General features: G+C 36.6%; 1 protein-coding gene across 1 annotated transcript in view; it reads right to left on the bottom strand.

The window, feature by feature from the left end:
* Nucleotides 1-648: 648 nt before the first annotated feature.
* LOC140139745 (farnesyl pyrophosphate synthase-like) overlaps nucleotides 649-18,049 on the bottom strand; it is a 28,703-nt gene continuing 11,302 nt past the window's right edge. The window contains 10 exon segments of the mRNA XM_072161453.1: nucleotides 649-1,335; nucleotides 5,144-5,278; nucleotides 7,381-7,458; nucleotides 9,253-9,325; nucleotides 10,484-10,572; nucleotides 13,113-13,151; nucleotides 13,153-13,236; nucleotides 14,278-14,358; nucleotides 14,875-15,015; nucleotides 17,241-17,451. Of these exon segments, the coding sequence (XP_072017554.1) occupies nucleotides 1,135-1,335; nucleotides 5,144-5,278; nucleotides 7,381-7,458; nucleotides 9,253-9,325; nucleotides 10,484-10,572; nucleotides 13,113-13,151; nucleotides 13,153-13,236; nucleotides 14,278-14,358; nucleotides 14,875-15,015; nucleotides 17,241-17,451 (1,132 nt within the window). The 3' untranslated portion in view covers nucleotides 649-1,134.

The following is an 18,049-nucleotide window of genomic DNA, read 5'->3' as shown; positions in this document are numbered from 1 at the left end:
GAATTAAGGATTTGTGGCCTAATCCCATTCTCTCTTTGGCGGTAGTTTTAAATATAGTTATTGTGGTGTGAGGTCCATGTCATTTGAAATGCTTGCAGAGATCGAACTGGTTGTGGTACAGAAAAGTCGGCTCCTCAATTTACTGTACAGCAGCGTGGATTTCTTTCAAAAACTTACTGGCAAACCGGCAGCTATGTTGAGACGCAAAGAAGATTCATTAGACGATAGTGTATAACGTAAAAAAGTTTGACGAGCACGGAACTGTCAGGAATCGGCAGATTGAAGCTTCAGGTGCTCGTAAGACTGCAAGAACTAGAGCGAACATTGCAGCTGTCCGGCAAGCTTTAAGGCGGGCTTTAAGGCGCAACCCCAACAGTAGTTGTCGTCGAAATGCTGTGCCAAACATCCCACGTTCTTCATTTAATCGTATCGTGCCATTTTTCAAAGGTATCCGAGTCGTTTTTCATCGATTTTACATTATTGCATGCCACGCAAACAAATAAAGGTAGCGTGCTGAAATTAACAGAATAAGTAGGAGACATATCCAACATTATAATGCTGGTATCAAAAATAGATACACTGCCCGTCTTCTATTTTTAGTTATTTTTGCAAACACGGTACAAATCATTCTGGGACACCCTGTACTATAATTGTAAATTTTTGTTTTAGTGTGCTTTCGCATGTAACTTCATTATAATGACATTTAAACCCACAATGATGTATGTTCCTGTATTGTATTCGTATTAACCGGGCTTTGGATGTCGACTATTTTCCCATGATGCACTGCGTATTTTGGCCTTGACCTAGTGACCGCTGGAAGCGCATTGTATTGTGAAACGCGAGAATTAAAATTGCCTACACTAAACTTCTTTCACTGGTACATAATTTGATAAATTTGGTAAGAAGCATATTGGGCTATTCCAGCTGAAATCCATATTTCAAATGGCTTACCTGCATGGGCTCCATTTGAAATTCACACTCCCTGTGTGGAAGATTAAGGTTATGTCTTAGGGGGTGTATGGATTTCAACTAGAATATTCCATTGCTGATACCCTTCTTCTTATATTAGTTTATTTATTAAATAAGCATTAAAACATTCCATCATTGGACATGGTACCACATTTTGTCGGTACCCTACTTCTGCCTCTTATATATTCTCTTAGCATACGCTACAAACATTTCCTTTGGTAAGGAGCCACTGTGGTTTTCTATCAGCTGCATAAGATCCTGGTAGCTCTTTTCCTCATAAGCTTTGTAGACGGACGTAATATCCAATTCCCTGTAAAGTTCTTTGATCTTTGATACCTTTGATGCATCGTCAAAGCCATAATTCTCCTGCACAGAAAAACAAAAGAACAAAACATAATGATAATAATATTTCGAAAGAGCAAAGCACTAGGAGGGAGGATGTGCCAGGGCCGGCACATCCTCCCTCTCAGCTATGACAACATCATCAAGTCATGTGACCCGAGAAACACCAGCGGTCACGTGACGACCACGGAATAAACCAGTGGCTCTGAAGGCTTGAGGCTTGTGGATGCAAGCCGCAGGCTACCACAGGTCGTGAGATGTAAGTTAAAACTTTATTAGACTACAAAGCACTATAGTTTGGTCAACTCGTAATCAGCGGGCCTTAGAACATCGTGGATTAATATCAATATTTTATTTTGAGAATTGTCTTTTGACATCTCGCCAGAAACATCACTAATGATTAATTCAAGTCCTATACTTCGTCTACTTACTTTAATAATACGCAAAACATAGACCAGATAGGTCAACTTCATTACTCTTAACGTGGGTCTACTTTGCAGCGTAGTGGTAAAAAGCCTAACAATTCCTGCCGATTATGAGCTGATCAAACTATAGAACATTTGGCTTCCTCGAGAGAGTAATGTCAGTGCGTGCTCCAGTACACATAGTATTAAATTGTGCATGTTGACTCACAGAACTGACATGTTTACCTCCACCAAAGTACGGACATCACTCTCTCGAGGCAGCAAAATGAAATATACAACAAATGACCTTTTCAGTAAATGCCATAATTCCTTTAGTCACTGGGAGTAAGGCAGCAATGGGGTTAAACGTGTCTTTCGATTGACCTTTTTGGTTAATCCCTTAAGGGGGTAATACACCCCTGCCCAATTTTGTGTCTATTTTTGCATTTTTCTCAAAAATTATAGCGCATTGGTGACAAGTAAGATATGTATATTGTAGGGGCAAGCACTACAACTACTGCACTGGAAATTTTATTTCAGCACAGACAACAGCTGTGGAGTTACAGTCAAAAATGAGGGAAAACCAATATTTGATCAATAAATCAATAACTACTTACCTTGAGTTGCTGAATTTTCAGTGCAGTAGTTGTAGTCCTTGCCCCTATAATATACATATCTTACTTGTCACCAATGCGCTATAATTTTTGAGAAAATTGCAAAAATAGGCACAAAATTGGCCAGGGGTGTAGTACCCCCTTAGACCTGTGGAGTCAAGTAAGATATGTATATTGTAGGGGCAAGCACTACAACTAGACCCACTTTTTTCATCTCTGAAAACATTAAAAATACATGATTTGTACATTCTCCAACTTGTGATTTTTATGTATCAGTTTTATCATGGTCTCCTTCCCAACGACCTACTTGATCATAATTACTTTATTGTTAACAGTGATGTGCATAATTACAACACTTTCGTCATGCAGGCGATATCCATATTGATCAAACCAACACGTGCCTTGCATATAACACCATTAGAATCCAAGGTGCATTACTTTGGAATAATTTACCATCAACTCTGAAAAATGCACCCTCGGTTGCTGTTTTCAAGCAGCACATGAAAAAATATCTTCTTGGAAAATATATGCCAAGTGATTCGTAATTTCCCATCATGTTTCACAATTTACTACTATTCATTTGGGTCTCTATCGTATTTTGCTATCATGTAAGCAAATTTTGTTGTCGGCACCCTCATTTTTTGGTATTATTCAGTATAGGGCCTATTATAGGCCCACTATTTCTACATTTCCATTGAGCAGCATTTTGGCTTTAACTTTTTGCTTTTCACTATTTTGTACATTATTATGCTGAGTGCATGAAGTTTGTACCACTCTGAATTTTTACCTTGTATAATTTATTATTATTTGTAGTTCTTTGTTTCCAGTTGTAACTTTAGGTCGAGGGCACTGCACCTCACGCTCTCGTTAGCAGTGTCCTCATCCATCATCTTGCCCATGTAAGTTTTTCATTGATATTTACCTTTTTCAATGTACACTGTGTATATATTTATATTTATAATTTTCATAATTGTACAATTCATTGTTTATTGTAGCTTGATGAATATTGTTGCTTGTTGCTTGATGAATGGATAAAATAAAATTGATTGATTGATTGATTGATTGATTGACCTGAAATGTCGTCATTTGATGTGACGCCGATGCGCACATCGTTTAGCGAACATTGTTACTGCGCATTGCAAGTTGATGTGACGTCAATTGACACCTCAGGTCTAACCGCAAGGAATAATGAGATTGACTGAAAAAATCTATCAAAAGACAAGTTTAACCCCATGGGCGCTACTGCACTTCTCACAGTGACCCTGATTGGGTAATTACAATTTAAATTTACATCTATCATCAGAGTAACCAATCAAGATAGAGCTTTTAGATCCCTAAGCAATTCCGAGCTCAATCACCTTCCGCCTGATAGCCTCAATACATACATGATAAAGCGCTCTTTGTAACCAGGGGTGAAATTAAGCGGGAGACGGGAGCCATTTGGCCCCCAGAAACTCTGAAATGGCCCCTGGTTCCATCTCAATTTTTGTTGACCAGGGTACACTATTCTCACAAAACTAGCCCCAGGATAGTGAACCAAAAAAATCAAATTCAAAGCAACTAGTGCTTATTTAATAATGAGATTAACTGAAAAAATCTATCAAAAGACAAGTTTAACCCCATGGGCGCTACTGCACAAATCTTGGTGAACCAGGGGCAACTTTTTTGCCAAAGTGGCCCCTGGTTCAAGCTCTCTTATTTTCACCCTTGTTTGTAACCAATTAATAATACTGTATTGTCTGTAATAAACGCTCCCCCTCTAATAAATGCCCCCTCCAATTTTTCCGTAAAAAATTCACAAAAATGCCAACATTTCCATGCCATATCGTGTGAGTAGGCTTAAAACTTGCATCATTCATGTCAGTGACGATCGCTAAATTGCATGGACAAAACCTGTTATGACTCGAACTTCCATCCATTTCATTGCCTAATTATGGTAGAATTTCACCCGATTCTTGCTTGATGATGCATTTACGGGTGTAATTTTGTTGTATTTACCTCGAAAATGTAATTTTCCACTCGATTCTTTGTGCCGCCATGGTAGTAGTATTAGTATAGTATAAATCCCTCCTACCTGCAGGAACACCATCGGGAAATTGAACCGGATTTGTAAGTTTTTTTCACTTCCAATAAACGCGCCCCTTTTGGAAAAATTCACTACCCCCGGGGTGTTTATTAAAGACAACACGGTAGATTTCTTAGAAGCCAATAATTTGGCTGGTAGGACTCATGGGGTAAACACTCTTTGCAGTACGTGTATGGCTTTTTTATTTTATTCTTTGTTTACACTTACCAAAAGGACAGCATGTGGTTACCTTTTTTTTTAGCGTCTAAACACACAGCATAAACATGTAAGTAGGGTTCAAATTGGCTAACTCCACAACATCTGATTGGGCAATTATGCGTCAAAGCAGGTCAAAGCTTCAATTGGTGCTCATGAATGGTCAGGGTCATAAAGGCTTTATAACCTATTTGTGTACATCCATATCAAAACGATACACTTGTCAGCTGCTACAATGTGTCTTATTTCACATAATAGCTAGGAATAAATACCAGACTCATCTCAAGTGCAGGTCACTTCAAATCATCCCAAGTCACATGGTTAAGGAATGTTCTCTGTATTCCTAAACCATGTGACTCTGGATGATTTGAAGTGACCTCCACTTTGAAGATGAGTCTGGTATTTATTCCTAGCTATTATATGAGATGAGACACATGTAGCAGCCGACAAGCACGTCATTTTGTTTACCCATCAGCGTAAGTGTACATGTATATTATAACTAACGAATCATTTTCAATAATAGAGATTCCTACCTCAATAATTAGTCTCTGTTGCGGTGTGACTCTCTGTAGTGCCTGCACAACCAACCAGCCGCATTTATTCTCTTCAATATCGGTTCCTATTTTGCCTATCACACTGGGATCTCCATAGCAATCCAGATAATCATCCTGCATGTGAATAATACGTATGGTATATGAGACATACAGTAAGCCAAAAAATTAAGGTACCAGTTGTGTTCACCCTTGTATATCCTAAACAAAGACAAGTATGTCAAAATTAAAACTAGCAGCCAATACCTGTACTCCTTAGGTCTGATTTAAGACCTTATTTTGTTGAAATTGGTTGAGAATTAAAGAAACGGTGATCTAAAACCTAATAAAGAAACAAAATCAAAAGTTGCAAGTGTTCTAATCAATGAAAGCACAAAGCTAGTTTTAACGTGCTAACTAATGGAAGTGCGGCGCTAGATCTCTTGTTGGCGAACGCTTTGTGTACACACATCAAAAGGGCTTGCAATGGAGCAAACTGCAACTTTTAAATTGGCATCTTCCTTCGGTATTTGGATCGTCATGTTTTTATTTCTAGAACAATTTCAACAAACGAGGTCTTAAATTCGAGCTAAAAGATGCAGCTATTGGCTGCTGGTTCCAATTATGACATATCTGTCTTTGTTTAGGATATACAGGGGGTGAACATAACTTGTAGCTTAATTTTTTGGCTTACTGTATGCAGATTGAATTTTACATGGCATCTAAGAGCAAGACTCATACAATTGTTTTATATCCACTTGCCATCCGGTTAAATCCAACGAAGAATGCATTCCTGCCTCACATCCCACAAATTGTGAAATAGGCACAGCTTCAGTGGAGCAATTTACAGCTCCACTTTATGACCCACTGTTTCTTCATTGTTTTCTCTATCAGCTCTTCTTGGAAGATTCGGTTTAGATATGTCATTGCCTTCTTCACTTGTCTTCTTTACTAAAGCCACGATTTCTCCGTGATACGGAAAAACGGAAAAATTCACGGAAATGGGGTTTGCTCACAGAAATATGAAAATGCCACAAAATAGTAAAAAAACTGTGTCAAATGTCTAACTTTTGTGTTGATTTGCAAAATAAAACAAAGAAAAGTGTTTATTTAGCAGTAATCAACCATTAAACAATCCATTCTAGCATTAATTCTAGGCCTACGATGCAAGATTTTGGCCACACTACAGTAAAAGGTAAGACAAAGGCTACACTTTTAAAACATGCTTGCATGTTTTAACTTTTAAGTGCTTTATAGTGGAAAACAGAAAATCACAGAATTGCCCAATTTGTAACACAGATTTTAAATTTTGTAACACGGAGAAATCATGGCTTTATTCTTTACCTTCAATTCTGCTTCTTTCTGTGAAGCCCTTATATAATATACACCACCTCATGTTACACAAGTGTGTACCCATGGCATTCATTATTACAATAAAATCATCATCTGTTCCAATTTCGATGACACCTCTGTCAGTTTCAAAGAGGTACGTATTAGAGTGATTTGATGAGACAGATTTGATGAGACAGGTGCCCTGTTCAATTCTTAGCCAATCAATATACAGTAAGTAAAAGAAATAAGGTACCAGTTGTGTTCACCCCTGTATATCCTAAGTAAAGACAAATGTGTAATAATTAAAACAAGCAGCCGATGCCTGTACTCTTTAGCTCTGATTTAAGACCTTACTTGTTGAAATTGGTTGAGAATTACAGAAACGGTGATCCAAAACCTAATGAAGATACGAAATAAAAAGTTGCACTTTTGTGTTCTAATCGCGAACGCTTTGGGTACAAATCAATAGGGCATGTAATGTGGCAAACTGCAACTTTTAAATTTGCATCTTCCTTGGGTTTTTGGATCGTCGTGTCTTTAATAGGGCATGTAATGTGGCAAACTGCAACTTTTAAATTTGCATCTTCCTTGGGTGTTTGGATCGTTGTGTCTTTATTTCTCTAACAATTGCAACAAATGAGGTCTTAAATTCGAGCTAAAAGATGCAGCTATTGGCTGTTTGTTCCAATAATGACATATCTGTCTTTGTGTAGGATATACAGGGGGTGACGTAATTGGTACCTTAATTATTTGGCTTGCTGTATACAATTACATGTTTCTTTCCTCCATTGCATTGACACCTACATACCTCCTGTGACAGTGAATGGAATTTGTGCAGTGTGACATCTCACCGTGTTATCGTAGCTGGAATATATCATAATAAAAGAACTACAGTGACTATGACTAACCTGGACTTGAAAGAAATGTCCCATTGTTAAAAGTATGGTCTTTGCATTTCTGTGAGATTCTTCATTTTCAATGCCAACCTATGGGAAAAAAAGATATACAAGTTCATTACAAGATGTGGAAAATTATACCACAAGGACTAAAATCCCCAAATGTTCTTGATTCTTGTTGGGGGTGGTTTGAAAAAAAAACACGGAAATTTGAAAATTAGTAATTTTTGTCTAAAATTTGTTGTTATTTTTACCCACTTGTTGTTTACTAGTGGCAAAACTTGATATTACACGATTTGGAATATCTCAATACTATTAGTGTTGAGATTTGAGTAACTTCATTAAACTTTCGGGCCTCATAACTGCTAAATTGTTGGTGTAAAGTATATAAAAGTATACATATTTAGAATGGCAAAGACTTGATAAGTTCATCTCGAGGTCAAATTTGGGCCAAAATGCTCATTTTTGGCCCAAAATCCCAAAAAACGTTTTTTTTGGCCCACTTTTTTTACAACGTAAAAAAAATTCTTGGGCCAAATTTTTTTTTTATTAATTTTTAAAAACTAGACAAAAATATCTAGGGACCGTTTTTAATTTTTTTAATTTTGACCAACTTCGAGAAATTTGCACCAAAAATTGTCAAAAAATGCTGAATTTTCAAAAAAATCATAAAAAAGCCAGATTTTCGCCCAAATTTCAAATATTTTTGGTGTACATAAACATGCAGCCAGAGGTTTCCAGTGGTATAAAAATCTCAACTTTATTTGTGACATGTGGGAGATGAAGCTGTGGATCACAAAATGCCCTTTTTAGCTTTAACATATTTTTTCTAAAATATTGATTGAGATACAGTGAAATCTGAAAGCTAAAAACTACTGATTCATCTAAGTAATTTGTAATCAACTGAATACATGTGTGTATTTTTTGTGGAGCCACAACGCATGTGCAATTGTGTAGTTTAATGAATGTGTTTTTCAACTTAATTAGTTCACCTGTAGCTGTGAGAGTAGCTGATAGCAATGCTATTTGACCCCTGATGACACCTGTTAACTTTTTGACATGTTCCCGTCATATCGAGGATTCTTTTTACCACTTTCAAGCCCAATTGGGCATACTGACCCCATATGACCTTTGCCCTCGAGTGACCTCGGTTTGATTTTGTTCATGCTCCTGTGATATGGAGAATTACTTTCACCAAGTTTAAGCCAAAACCAAGTTTAAAATGTAGCCCCTGGATGACCTTTGACCTCAGATGACCTTGATTATATTTTTATGTGTTCCCCTCATATCAAGGATTCCACCCACCAAGTTTGAGCCAGATCAGACAAAGTTTAAAAAATGACCTTTGACCACGCCCAGTACCCATCTATGTCTGAAATAACGGAATGTTGCGCCAAAGCGCGGCGAAAGGCATAGCCCGACAGACAGACACACAGAGCTCATTATTTTATTAGTATAGATACTAAGGTGCTTATTTGATTTTGCTTTGATGTATTTTATCATTTCTGGAAATGAGTAGAATTGAGTACGTCTAGGCAGAGAAGATGAGAATCTCATCTTCTCTGGTCTAGGCTGACTTAACCTCATTGGCACTATCAACCTCTAAGAACTATTTCTATTGGTTACAAAGATGGCTATGTCATGTATTGAGCCAATCAGAGATATGGTAAGAATGCCTAATAGGACTGAAGGGTATTTAAGCTTAAAATTGCTAAGAGATCTAAAAGCTCTCTTTTTATTGGTTACTCAGTTGATTATATCATGTAATTAACCAATCACAGGCACTGTAAGAAGGGTAGTAGTGCCAATGTTAATTATTATGTGCATCATCCTGGAACGTATAACATTATATTTTATATCTTGGGTGTAAAATTGTTCACTTACCATATACATTGCCAATGCTACTGGGAGGTAGAAAGAATAAAATGCTGTCTTCCATTTCACTATTGCATCATATCTACGAGAGCAAAACAGATATTGGAAAGTCAAAGTGAGTAAATAATAATGCTGGTAACATTCAATCATCAGGAAGCAATTACCCAATCAGCAGTATTAAAGCCATGAGGCCAAGTAAAAAAATTAGTAGTTTCTCATCCCTGCCCGTATCATTTATTGCTGCCGCATCAAAAAAACGTTTTTGTGTTTGATTTGTTTTAACAACAATAAAAAGATTACAATTGATTTTAACTGTCAGAACCTTCTCTAGTCTCGTTTGCAGCTAGTTTGTTCCCTACCTAACATATGGCGGGGCGCATATGGATGTCTTGCCGAAAAGACACTAGATCTATCGTCTTTGGGGAAAAAGTTGGTGAAGTACAGCATGTCTGGCAATGCCGACTCAACCAGAACCCGTACCTGTTGTTTTGTAAAAGGCAAAAAAATGTCCTCATCCTCTTTTAGAAAAAAGTTAGGACAAGTAACTAATTTTTTTTTTCCTTAGCCTAATGTACGATCTTTAAAAAGAATTTGGTTAATTTGTATCAACCTGATTTTTTTGGCATATTTTTAATGTTCAAACATGTCCCAAATTACATCTAATTGGATTCAGACAAATTTATTGTGCTCAAAGGACAACACAGAGCAATGATGCCTCAATAAGACATTAACCTTAACAAGGAGCGTGCTTTTTTGCTATCGGAAGGCAGAGAAGGAACGAAAAAGGAGAGAAGATGGAGAAAGATTTCACTTGGCACCCCCGGGAATTGACCCTGGGACCCCTCGGGTGCCACGCACACGATCACCGACCTCATGCCACAGGGGAGTAGCTTGCCCGGCCAGCGATCTGGTGCCCATAAATGACTTAGGGTGATTGTGCAATGCCATCACGTGGAATGCATGCATGCTAGGGTTAAATCTCCCCATATCATAGAATACCACAGTTAAGCCATTTACCATTTTCAGCTTAAATTGAGACCATAAAACCTAATATTATTTTAATAATTTTGGGGAAAGAATAAAAATTTGACCAAAATCATATATTATGGCTAACACTTTTAGGGTCAAATAGCTCAAATTAGGCTGAAATTAAAAGAAAACATGTAAATTTGAACAACTTAAAAAAGCTGACATCTGCCAAAAAGGTGTAAATTTTCAAGTGTGACAATGTAAAGCTTACCTTTGTTGTGTAAACCTATTGAGATCCCTGTTACTTTCAGGTGAAGTAATTAAATCTAGAGATTGCCCTACTACTGTTTGGTATGTGGTCTGAAACAAAGAAGTGAAACATGTGTAACTGTAATGAAAAGAGTCCAAGATATGATACTACACAACCCAATGTCACAGTACCCAAAGGACCAAACTAGCAAAATTAAATGTGTATCACTTGTTGAGAGAGATTCAACCAAAGCCCGAATTGTTCCAGTCTATAAAGGTGGTGATTCAGGTAATTACAGGTCCAGGTAATTACAGGCCCATATCAATGGTAATTACAGACCCATATCAATTCTTCCCATTTTATCAAAAATCATTGAGCATGCTGTATTTGACCAAATTTACCTTTTCTAGACTCAAATGGTATGTTGCATGATAGCCAGTCAGGTTTTTGGCCAGGTTTTTCAACATCTTCTGCATTATTAAACATTACAGAGGATTGGGTAAATCAATTGATGATGGTGAGTACATTGGTCTTGTAATGTTAGATCTAAGAAAGGCCTTCGACACCGTGAATCACAATATTTTAATTGATAAGTTGCCAAACTTTGGTATGGATGATCATGTTGTCAACTGGTTCAGAAGTTACCTTAGTGATAGATCTCATATAACTGGTGTAAATGGATCAAAGTCTAATGACCAAAGAAGTTTTTGTGGAATTCCACAAGGCTCGATACTTGGGCCGCTATTGTTTATTTTATATGTTAATGAACTCCCTAAATATGTTAATAATGCAAAGGTGAGCATGTATGCTGACAATACAGCAATTTATTTTTATTCAAAAGATGTTAATGATATTGTTAGAATACTGAATAATGATATAATGTTGACAACTGGCTTGCAAGTAACAAATTAAGTCTTAATGTTGATAAAACCCATTTTATGTTAATTGGTACTCCACAAAAACTTGCAAATTTATGTAACAATGATCTTAATGTAAACATCAAAGGAAACCGTTTATGGAACAATCAGATTGACCAAGTGAGAAAGAAAGTTTTAACTGGTTTGTATTTTCTAAGGAGAGCCGCTAATTGTATCCCCAAACACCATCAGTGTCTACATTATAAAAGCATTGTTGCCACTCACTTTGACTATTGTAATGTTGTTTGGGGAAGATGTAACAAAACCCTTAGTAATAAACTCCAAGTCTTATAAACCAGAGCAGCAAAAATTATTACAGGTGTAAGTAGATATGAGTCAAGTACAGAAGCTTTAAATGTTTAAAACTGGAAAACCCTTGAAGAAAAGTTATACATAAATGAAGCAGTTACAATGCATAAAATTGTAAACAATCAAGCACCAAAATATCTGTGCAATAGATTTGTTAAAAAAGAAACTTGTTATAACACCAGAAATAAAGATGTTTTTATCATGGATAAGCCAAATACTGAATATAAGAAGCGTAGCTTTAGTTACAGAGGTGCTCAACTGTGGAACTCGATAGATGACGATGTTAGAAGTTTGTGCAACCTGAAACATTTTAAACAACTTATTTCTTAATATTTTTGAATAATTTATCATTTTGCATATTTTATATTGTTCAATATCTGTATTTATGCAATAGTGGTCTTGTTGATGTGTTAATAATTTTAAATTTAAAGTTAATTCGTATATAAATCATATAAGATGTATGGATCACGGGTATGGATGATGCGTGTTGAGGAGATGAAAGGGCATGACATTATGCATGGTGAGTTGGGGTGTGTGTGTATGTGAGTGAGGGGTGAGTGGAGTGTATCTTTGTTTTATAGTGAGGCGGTAGTAGCTTGAGTGTGATTGTATGAGGATGAACGCAGGTGCTACTTTTATTATATTTTATTGCAATAGTGGTCTTGATGATGTGTTTTTAATAACTTAAATTATGATGATGCGTTTTAATAATTTATTTTTTAATATTTTTGAATAATTTATCATTTTGTATATTTTTGTGCAATAGTGGTCTTGATGATGTGTTTTAATAATTTAAATATAACTTGTACATAAATCGTATAATAACGTTTTATTGTGAAAAGATGTATGTATGACGTGTGTTGAGAGGGTGAGAGGGGGTGTGTGTAGGGGTGTGTATATGGGAGTGAGAGTGTGATTGTATGAGGAAGAATGCAGGGTTACTATAGTATTATCATATTTTATTTATTATATATATTTTGTCTTTTAGTGAAATATCGTATTAATTTTAGTTTTTAGTCTATGTACATTAATGCATTGTATTTTTAAATTAACTTGTGCTTGTTAGTAATATCCACACGGACACGTGGAAGATCAATATTGTATTGAACATGTTTTTAGCGTGTATAAATTAAGTTATTATTATCATTTTTATTATTATTCATGCACTAACTCCCTATTGCATAAAAATACAGCACTAATTTATTTGGGGAAAAAATATTACCAAGTTCTGCCAATTGAAACATAGCTCAATCCTAATCATTCATTTAACTGGAGATAAAAGATAAAGTTCACTACTTTACTAATTTCTTGAAAAAAGAGCCAAAAACATGCATTTTCGGCATAAATGTAAAGCACTTTGAGGCTGTTTACGGCATAAAGCGCTATATAAATATTTACTTTTTATTTATTATATTACTTCTTACCTCATGGAAGAGTTCTAAGACATCTGCATAGTAGGGCTCCCCTCAGTATATGTCTCTTGAGGAATTTATAAATACATGCTTCTACATAGAATGAGTCATTGATGGCATCCATACCAATATCAGGCTGGAATACAACATACAATAAGTACATAATATGAAAAACAATGCTTTTTTCTTTTAAAAATATGTAGCTATTAAATGGTGGATCCAATGCAAATTGTTTAGTGTTGTGATGTTTGCAAGGGCTTATGCAGCCAACCGTGTAGGGAGTGTTTTACACACAAAATTTGTAAATACACACCAAGTTTTTGCCCACATGGCCTATATTTTGTACACAAATTTTAAATTTACACATCCAGTTTTTTGAATTTACACATCCAAACCTTCAAATCCTGCCTAAGACCCTGGCTGTTTGCCATACGCTGGCGAAGTTACGTAATTAATCGGATTAATTACCATAGCAAAAGGTGAAAACAATTTTGAACATATCGCGCTGCACTACAAGCAGGTTACACTCATCACCTGTGTATGTCTGCAATCATAGATTGAATACAATACTGGTGTTTTCAAAGATAATAATCTTACAGGTGCAAGTAATCAGCATGATATGGTTCAATGAAGAGGTACCGCGTGAACGTATCAGTGCAGTGCGGTATATTCAAAAATTGTTTTCACCTATTGCTATGTTAGTTAATCCGATTATTACGTAACTTCGCCAGTGTATTTAGCAAGTTGAATTATGTCGTCAAGCATCTGCACCACATTCACCGAACAGGCAAATATTGCACCACATGACCCTGGCTTGACCCTTTCTTTTAGTTTGACAAAGAAGCCCATTGATAAGTGAAATAGGACCCTGCCCGGAATTGTAACTTGAGGGCGTGGGTTTGAATTTCTGCAGTGCCAATGTATTGTGCATTTAGGTGAGTGAGGCACTTTACCTCATTTGCCTCACACCACCCAGTTGTAATGGGGAGTTGTTAGGGGATGATTATTATCTAACTGCTATGAGGAGCTACACTATCATGGTTGTCCCTTGTTGATGCAAAATAGTTGAAGTGTGCTGGTACTCATCACATATTAAATCACCTATAATGTTTATATTCTCAGTGCCCCACACAATGTAAGTATACCAATTCAAAAGTCTTAATTATACATGACTCACCTGCCTAAACCAACATGGCTGCCCACGTCTCGTTTTTGATTGGTCCATGATGTCATCAGCTATTAGAAAATATGCTTGTAACTGTAAGATAATAATAGAAATGATTTGAATCAGTACATTCACAACTTGAAAACAGAAAGACTATAGCTCTTTTTTCTTCTGTAGCCAAACATGTTTGGGAATGTTTGTTGGGGTGTGTGTGGTACCAGCGCATGGTTAACAGCATAAAAATGTAGGATTGCTCCCTCACTTGGTCTTCAAAAGTCAATATATTAATTCAAATGTTTTCTGACATGTAGGGGGTATGGAGGGGAGTCTGCGGGGGTATGGCATAGTCTAGGGGGTATGGAGAGGAGTGTGCAGGGGTATGGCATAGTCTAGGGGGTATGGAGGGAGTGTGCGGGGTATGGCATAGTCTAGGGGTATGGAGGGATGTACAATCTGTGGCTCTCGTGGCTTGGGAGTGTCTTGGGGGGTATGGCATACTCTAGGACGTATGGAGTGGAGTGTGCGGGGTATGGCATAGTCTAGGGGTATGGAGGGGAGTGTGCAGGGTATAGCATAGTCTAGGGGGTATGGAGGGGATGTACTACTCACCCATTCAACACACCATCCCATCACCATAGCTTTTAATACATTATCATCAGTGAGCTGGTCAGGTTGAGCTAAATGTCGGAATGCATTGATCACTGTTAATCCACGATTCCTCTTCCCATGAGGGACGTTGTAATCTAGCATCTATATGAATGAAAAAAATATAATTTGCCATATAATTACTAGTTTTGTTAAAGAATATCTCTTATAATACAGCCACAGCCAGTTGATCATCCGGGCCAGCATTGCATACCTACACTGCAATGGTCTTGATAAAAAAAACCCACTAAAAACCATGTTTTTATACCATTTTCTGTCCATTTGGTTCAGTAATAGGCTCATAAACACTGAAAACAATAACAAAAACGCTGAAATTGGTCTGTTTGGAAGTTTCATTGCATTTGCTATCCCCAAGCAGGCACTGTATAGGCCTTATATCAGTGTTTGATTTACCAGAAAAAGGTTACTTCCAGGTATTAAACATAGAAAATCTCTACCTGCACAAAGTGAAAGTAACTTGCACATAATCTAACCATATATAAAATAAGAAGTTGGTGCCTTGAAACTAATCATCTTTTTTACAGATGAAAAGTAGAAATTGGTGTAATTTCGTAAGGGGTATTTATATTACGTCCTTGATTTAGAGGCACATTGTATGTTTCTGATTCCAACTGTGTAATTTACAACTAAAATTCAACATGCACTTTTGCAGGTACATTTGAAAAGTTACCTGCACAGAATCAAAGTCACCTGCATATGTGCAGGCATGCAGGTGGTAAATCGAACACTGGGCGGTCCTATACAAAATGATATGCCGACCTGGTCTCTTTTTCCCATGTTGGGGTGCATAAAGAGCATACGATTGCCAACTGCTAAGGACAAATTAAAAATAAGGTTTGTCTCAAAGCTTTCCAACTCTTGAAAAACTAATACTGAAATGTATTTTTATTTTTTTCCAAAGACTTTTTCAAATGTGAAAAACCTCAAAATCCTATTATGAAGTATTGTATTGAACAATAAAGTGATGCTACTATTGTATTGAAGTGAAGTAATCTAAGAGCAGGGGTCTCAAATTGTCAAAACGGCATTTCAGATCAAATTTTTACACTTTTTCTGAGAAAAAAAAAGAAGAAAAAAATTCTTTTTTTAAAAATAAACTAATGCACATGGCACAGTGTCATCGCCCCGATATCTTATGGCAGAAATCGCCATGGTAGGTTGAATCCACAGCCACGCATGGCCATTTTGTTCTGACCTGTTTAATAGTTTTGAGATGCATAATGGGCCGGGCGACATCCGACTAAGGCTATTGACAATAGCCTGGTGACTGACCTCTCTGTGTGTGAGTGAGCATGGTATAAGCCATGAGGTCATCTGCTTTTAGACTACCTCCACGAGTGGCCTACCAGTACACTGCAAGAACGTCTAGAATTCAGCAAAACGTCTAGTATTGGAGATTAGATATGAATAGGGTATTAGCCTTTGTTAAACTGATACTGGCCAAAATTATGGACACAATTATAGACACATTCATGGACTGCTAGCTCCCAATTTACCAGCCCAAATGTTTTGTTGTAGGCATTTTCTGAAGATCACTAACTATTATTCAATGTTGATGTAAAATTGCTATTCAAATAATACTATTATTTGAATAGTAATTTTACTATTAACATACACCATTGAAATCCATGCTTATTGTTTGCTAGCAATTCACTGAACTGGAAATTGCTCCTTTGCAATGATTTATAAGAGCCCATAATGATACCCATGTTTGCTTCTTATTCCAGAACCACTCATGTGTAAAATGCACCCTATGCTGTTTTGGGCTTAGTGTCTAATATTCAGTCTATTTATCTGACTACATTTGAGGTATACTGTCCAAATAGTGGTCTAAATTTGTGTCTATATTTGGTAGTTAATCCCTCATTGTTACTGCCAAACCAATTCTAGACGTTTTGCTGAAATATAGACACTTTAGGTTTGCAGTGTATATAAAAGCAGAATTTTTGTCAGTTTTTGAGCTCAAAATACGCACGGTTCTTTCTCAATACGCAAGCTAACGACTATCATATCCTTTCAACACATATATTCAAGTACAAGCAACAAAATATGGCTTTAGAATAAAAAAATTACGGGAGATATTCATCATTTTCTATCCCGGTATCCAAAGATTTATCGTCTGAATATCAAATCGTGCATAGCACATTCACGTATCGATCCCGGTATTGATTTTAGTGTCTCTGCTGTACAAAGTAATTATTAACCTGGCGATGTCGGTGTGCGCGGGAGCTTTGAGAGAAACCTTTTTTTAATGTGGCCTAAATAAACACAAAAATTGTGCAAATGTGCCAAAACAACATCAAACTCACTTTCCTGAACCTCTTGGCAGCATCAGCGATTTCTGGGTTAGCTTCATCCTCTGTTATAATCTCATTGACTAGTGTGTGGTAAACCTCTTCAAACTTGGCAGCATCACCATCCCCACTGGTCTCTATCCTGGCCTTCTTGTTGCTACCATTCATGGTGTTGGCTCCCACAAGGTCACTGGTTCCAATCCTGTCTGTTGTGCTGGTGTAATTCCTGTGTAAAATGACAAGCTCACATGATTAACTTCTTTATTTCCCTCCGCCTATTCAACAAAATTGTTCCTCATGTAAACTAATCAGAAAAAGAATAGTTTGCAATGTCTAGAATACTTTGTTATTGAGAAACACATCAAAAGGGTGAAACCCCCATACACCAATGAACATATGTATAATTATATACAAGACAAAAACATATTTTGTGATGTTTTATAACAAGGTATTCTATACCTGTGTATTATTCCCTTTTCCAACTTACTTTGCATGATGAACAATTATTTAAGACCAGTTTTAGTCCAAATTGAAGGGCATTTCAGGTTTTGACACCTGTAGGCAAAGTGTTGCCACAGTTTATGAGTATATCAAATTCCTCATGCATGCCCCTTGAAACATTTCTCATTGTCTCACCCTGTTCCTTTTTAAAAGGAATTTTTATTGAAACTGGTTCTACTCCGGCATTAATTTTCCACCATTCAGCTGTTTACAATAATCACTAATCAAAATTGATCAATCGATTGATATCAGTCAATCAATCATAGTACCGGTAATTAATTATAATTAAAACTTATTCAATAAACAAATAACCCAACAAACAA

This window comes from Amphiura filiformis, chromosome 18 (assembly GCF_039555335.1).
Source record: "Amphiura filiformis chromosome 18, Afil_fr2py, whole genome shotgun sequence".
Classification (NCBI taxonomy): domain Eukaryota; kingdom Metazoa; phylum Echinodermata; class Ophiuroidea; order Amphilepidida; family Amphiuridae; genus Amphiura; species Amphiura filiformis.
This window is presented reverse-complemented; position numbering and strand designations above follow the sequence as displayed.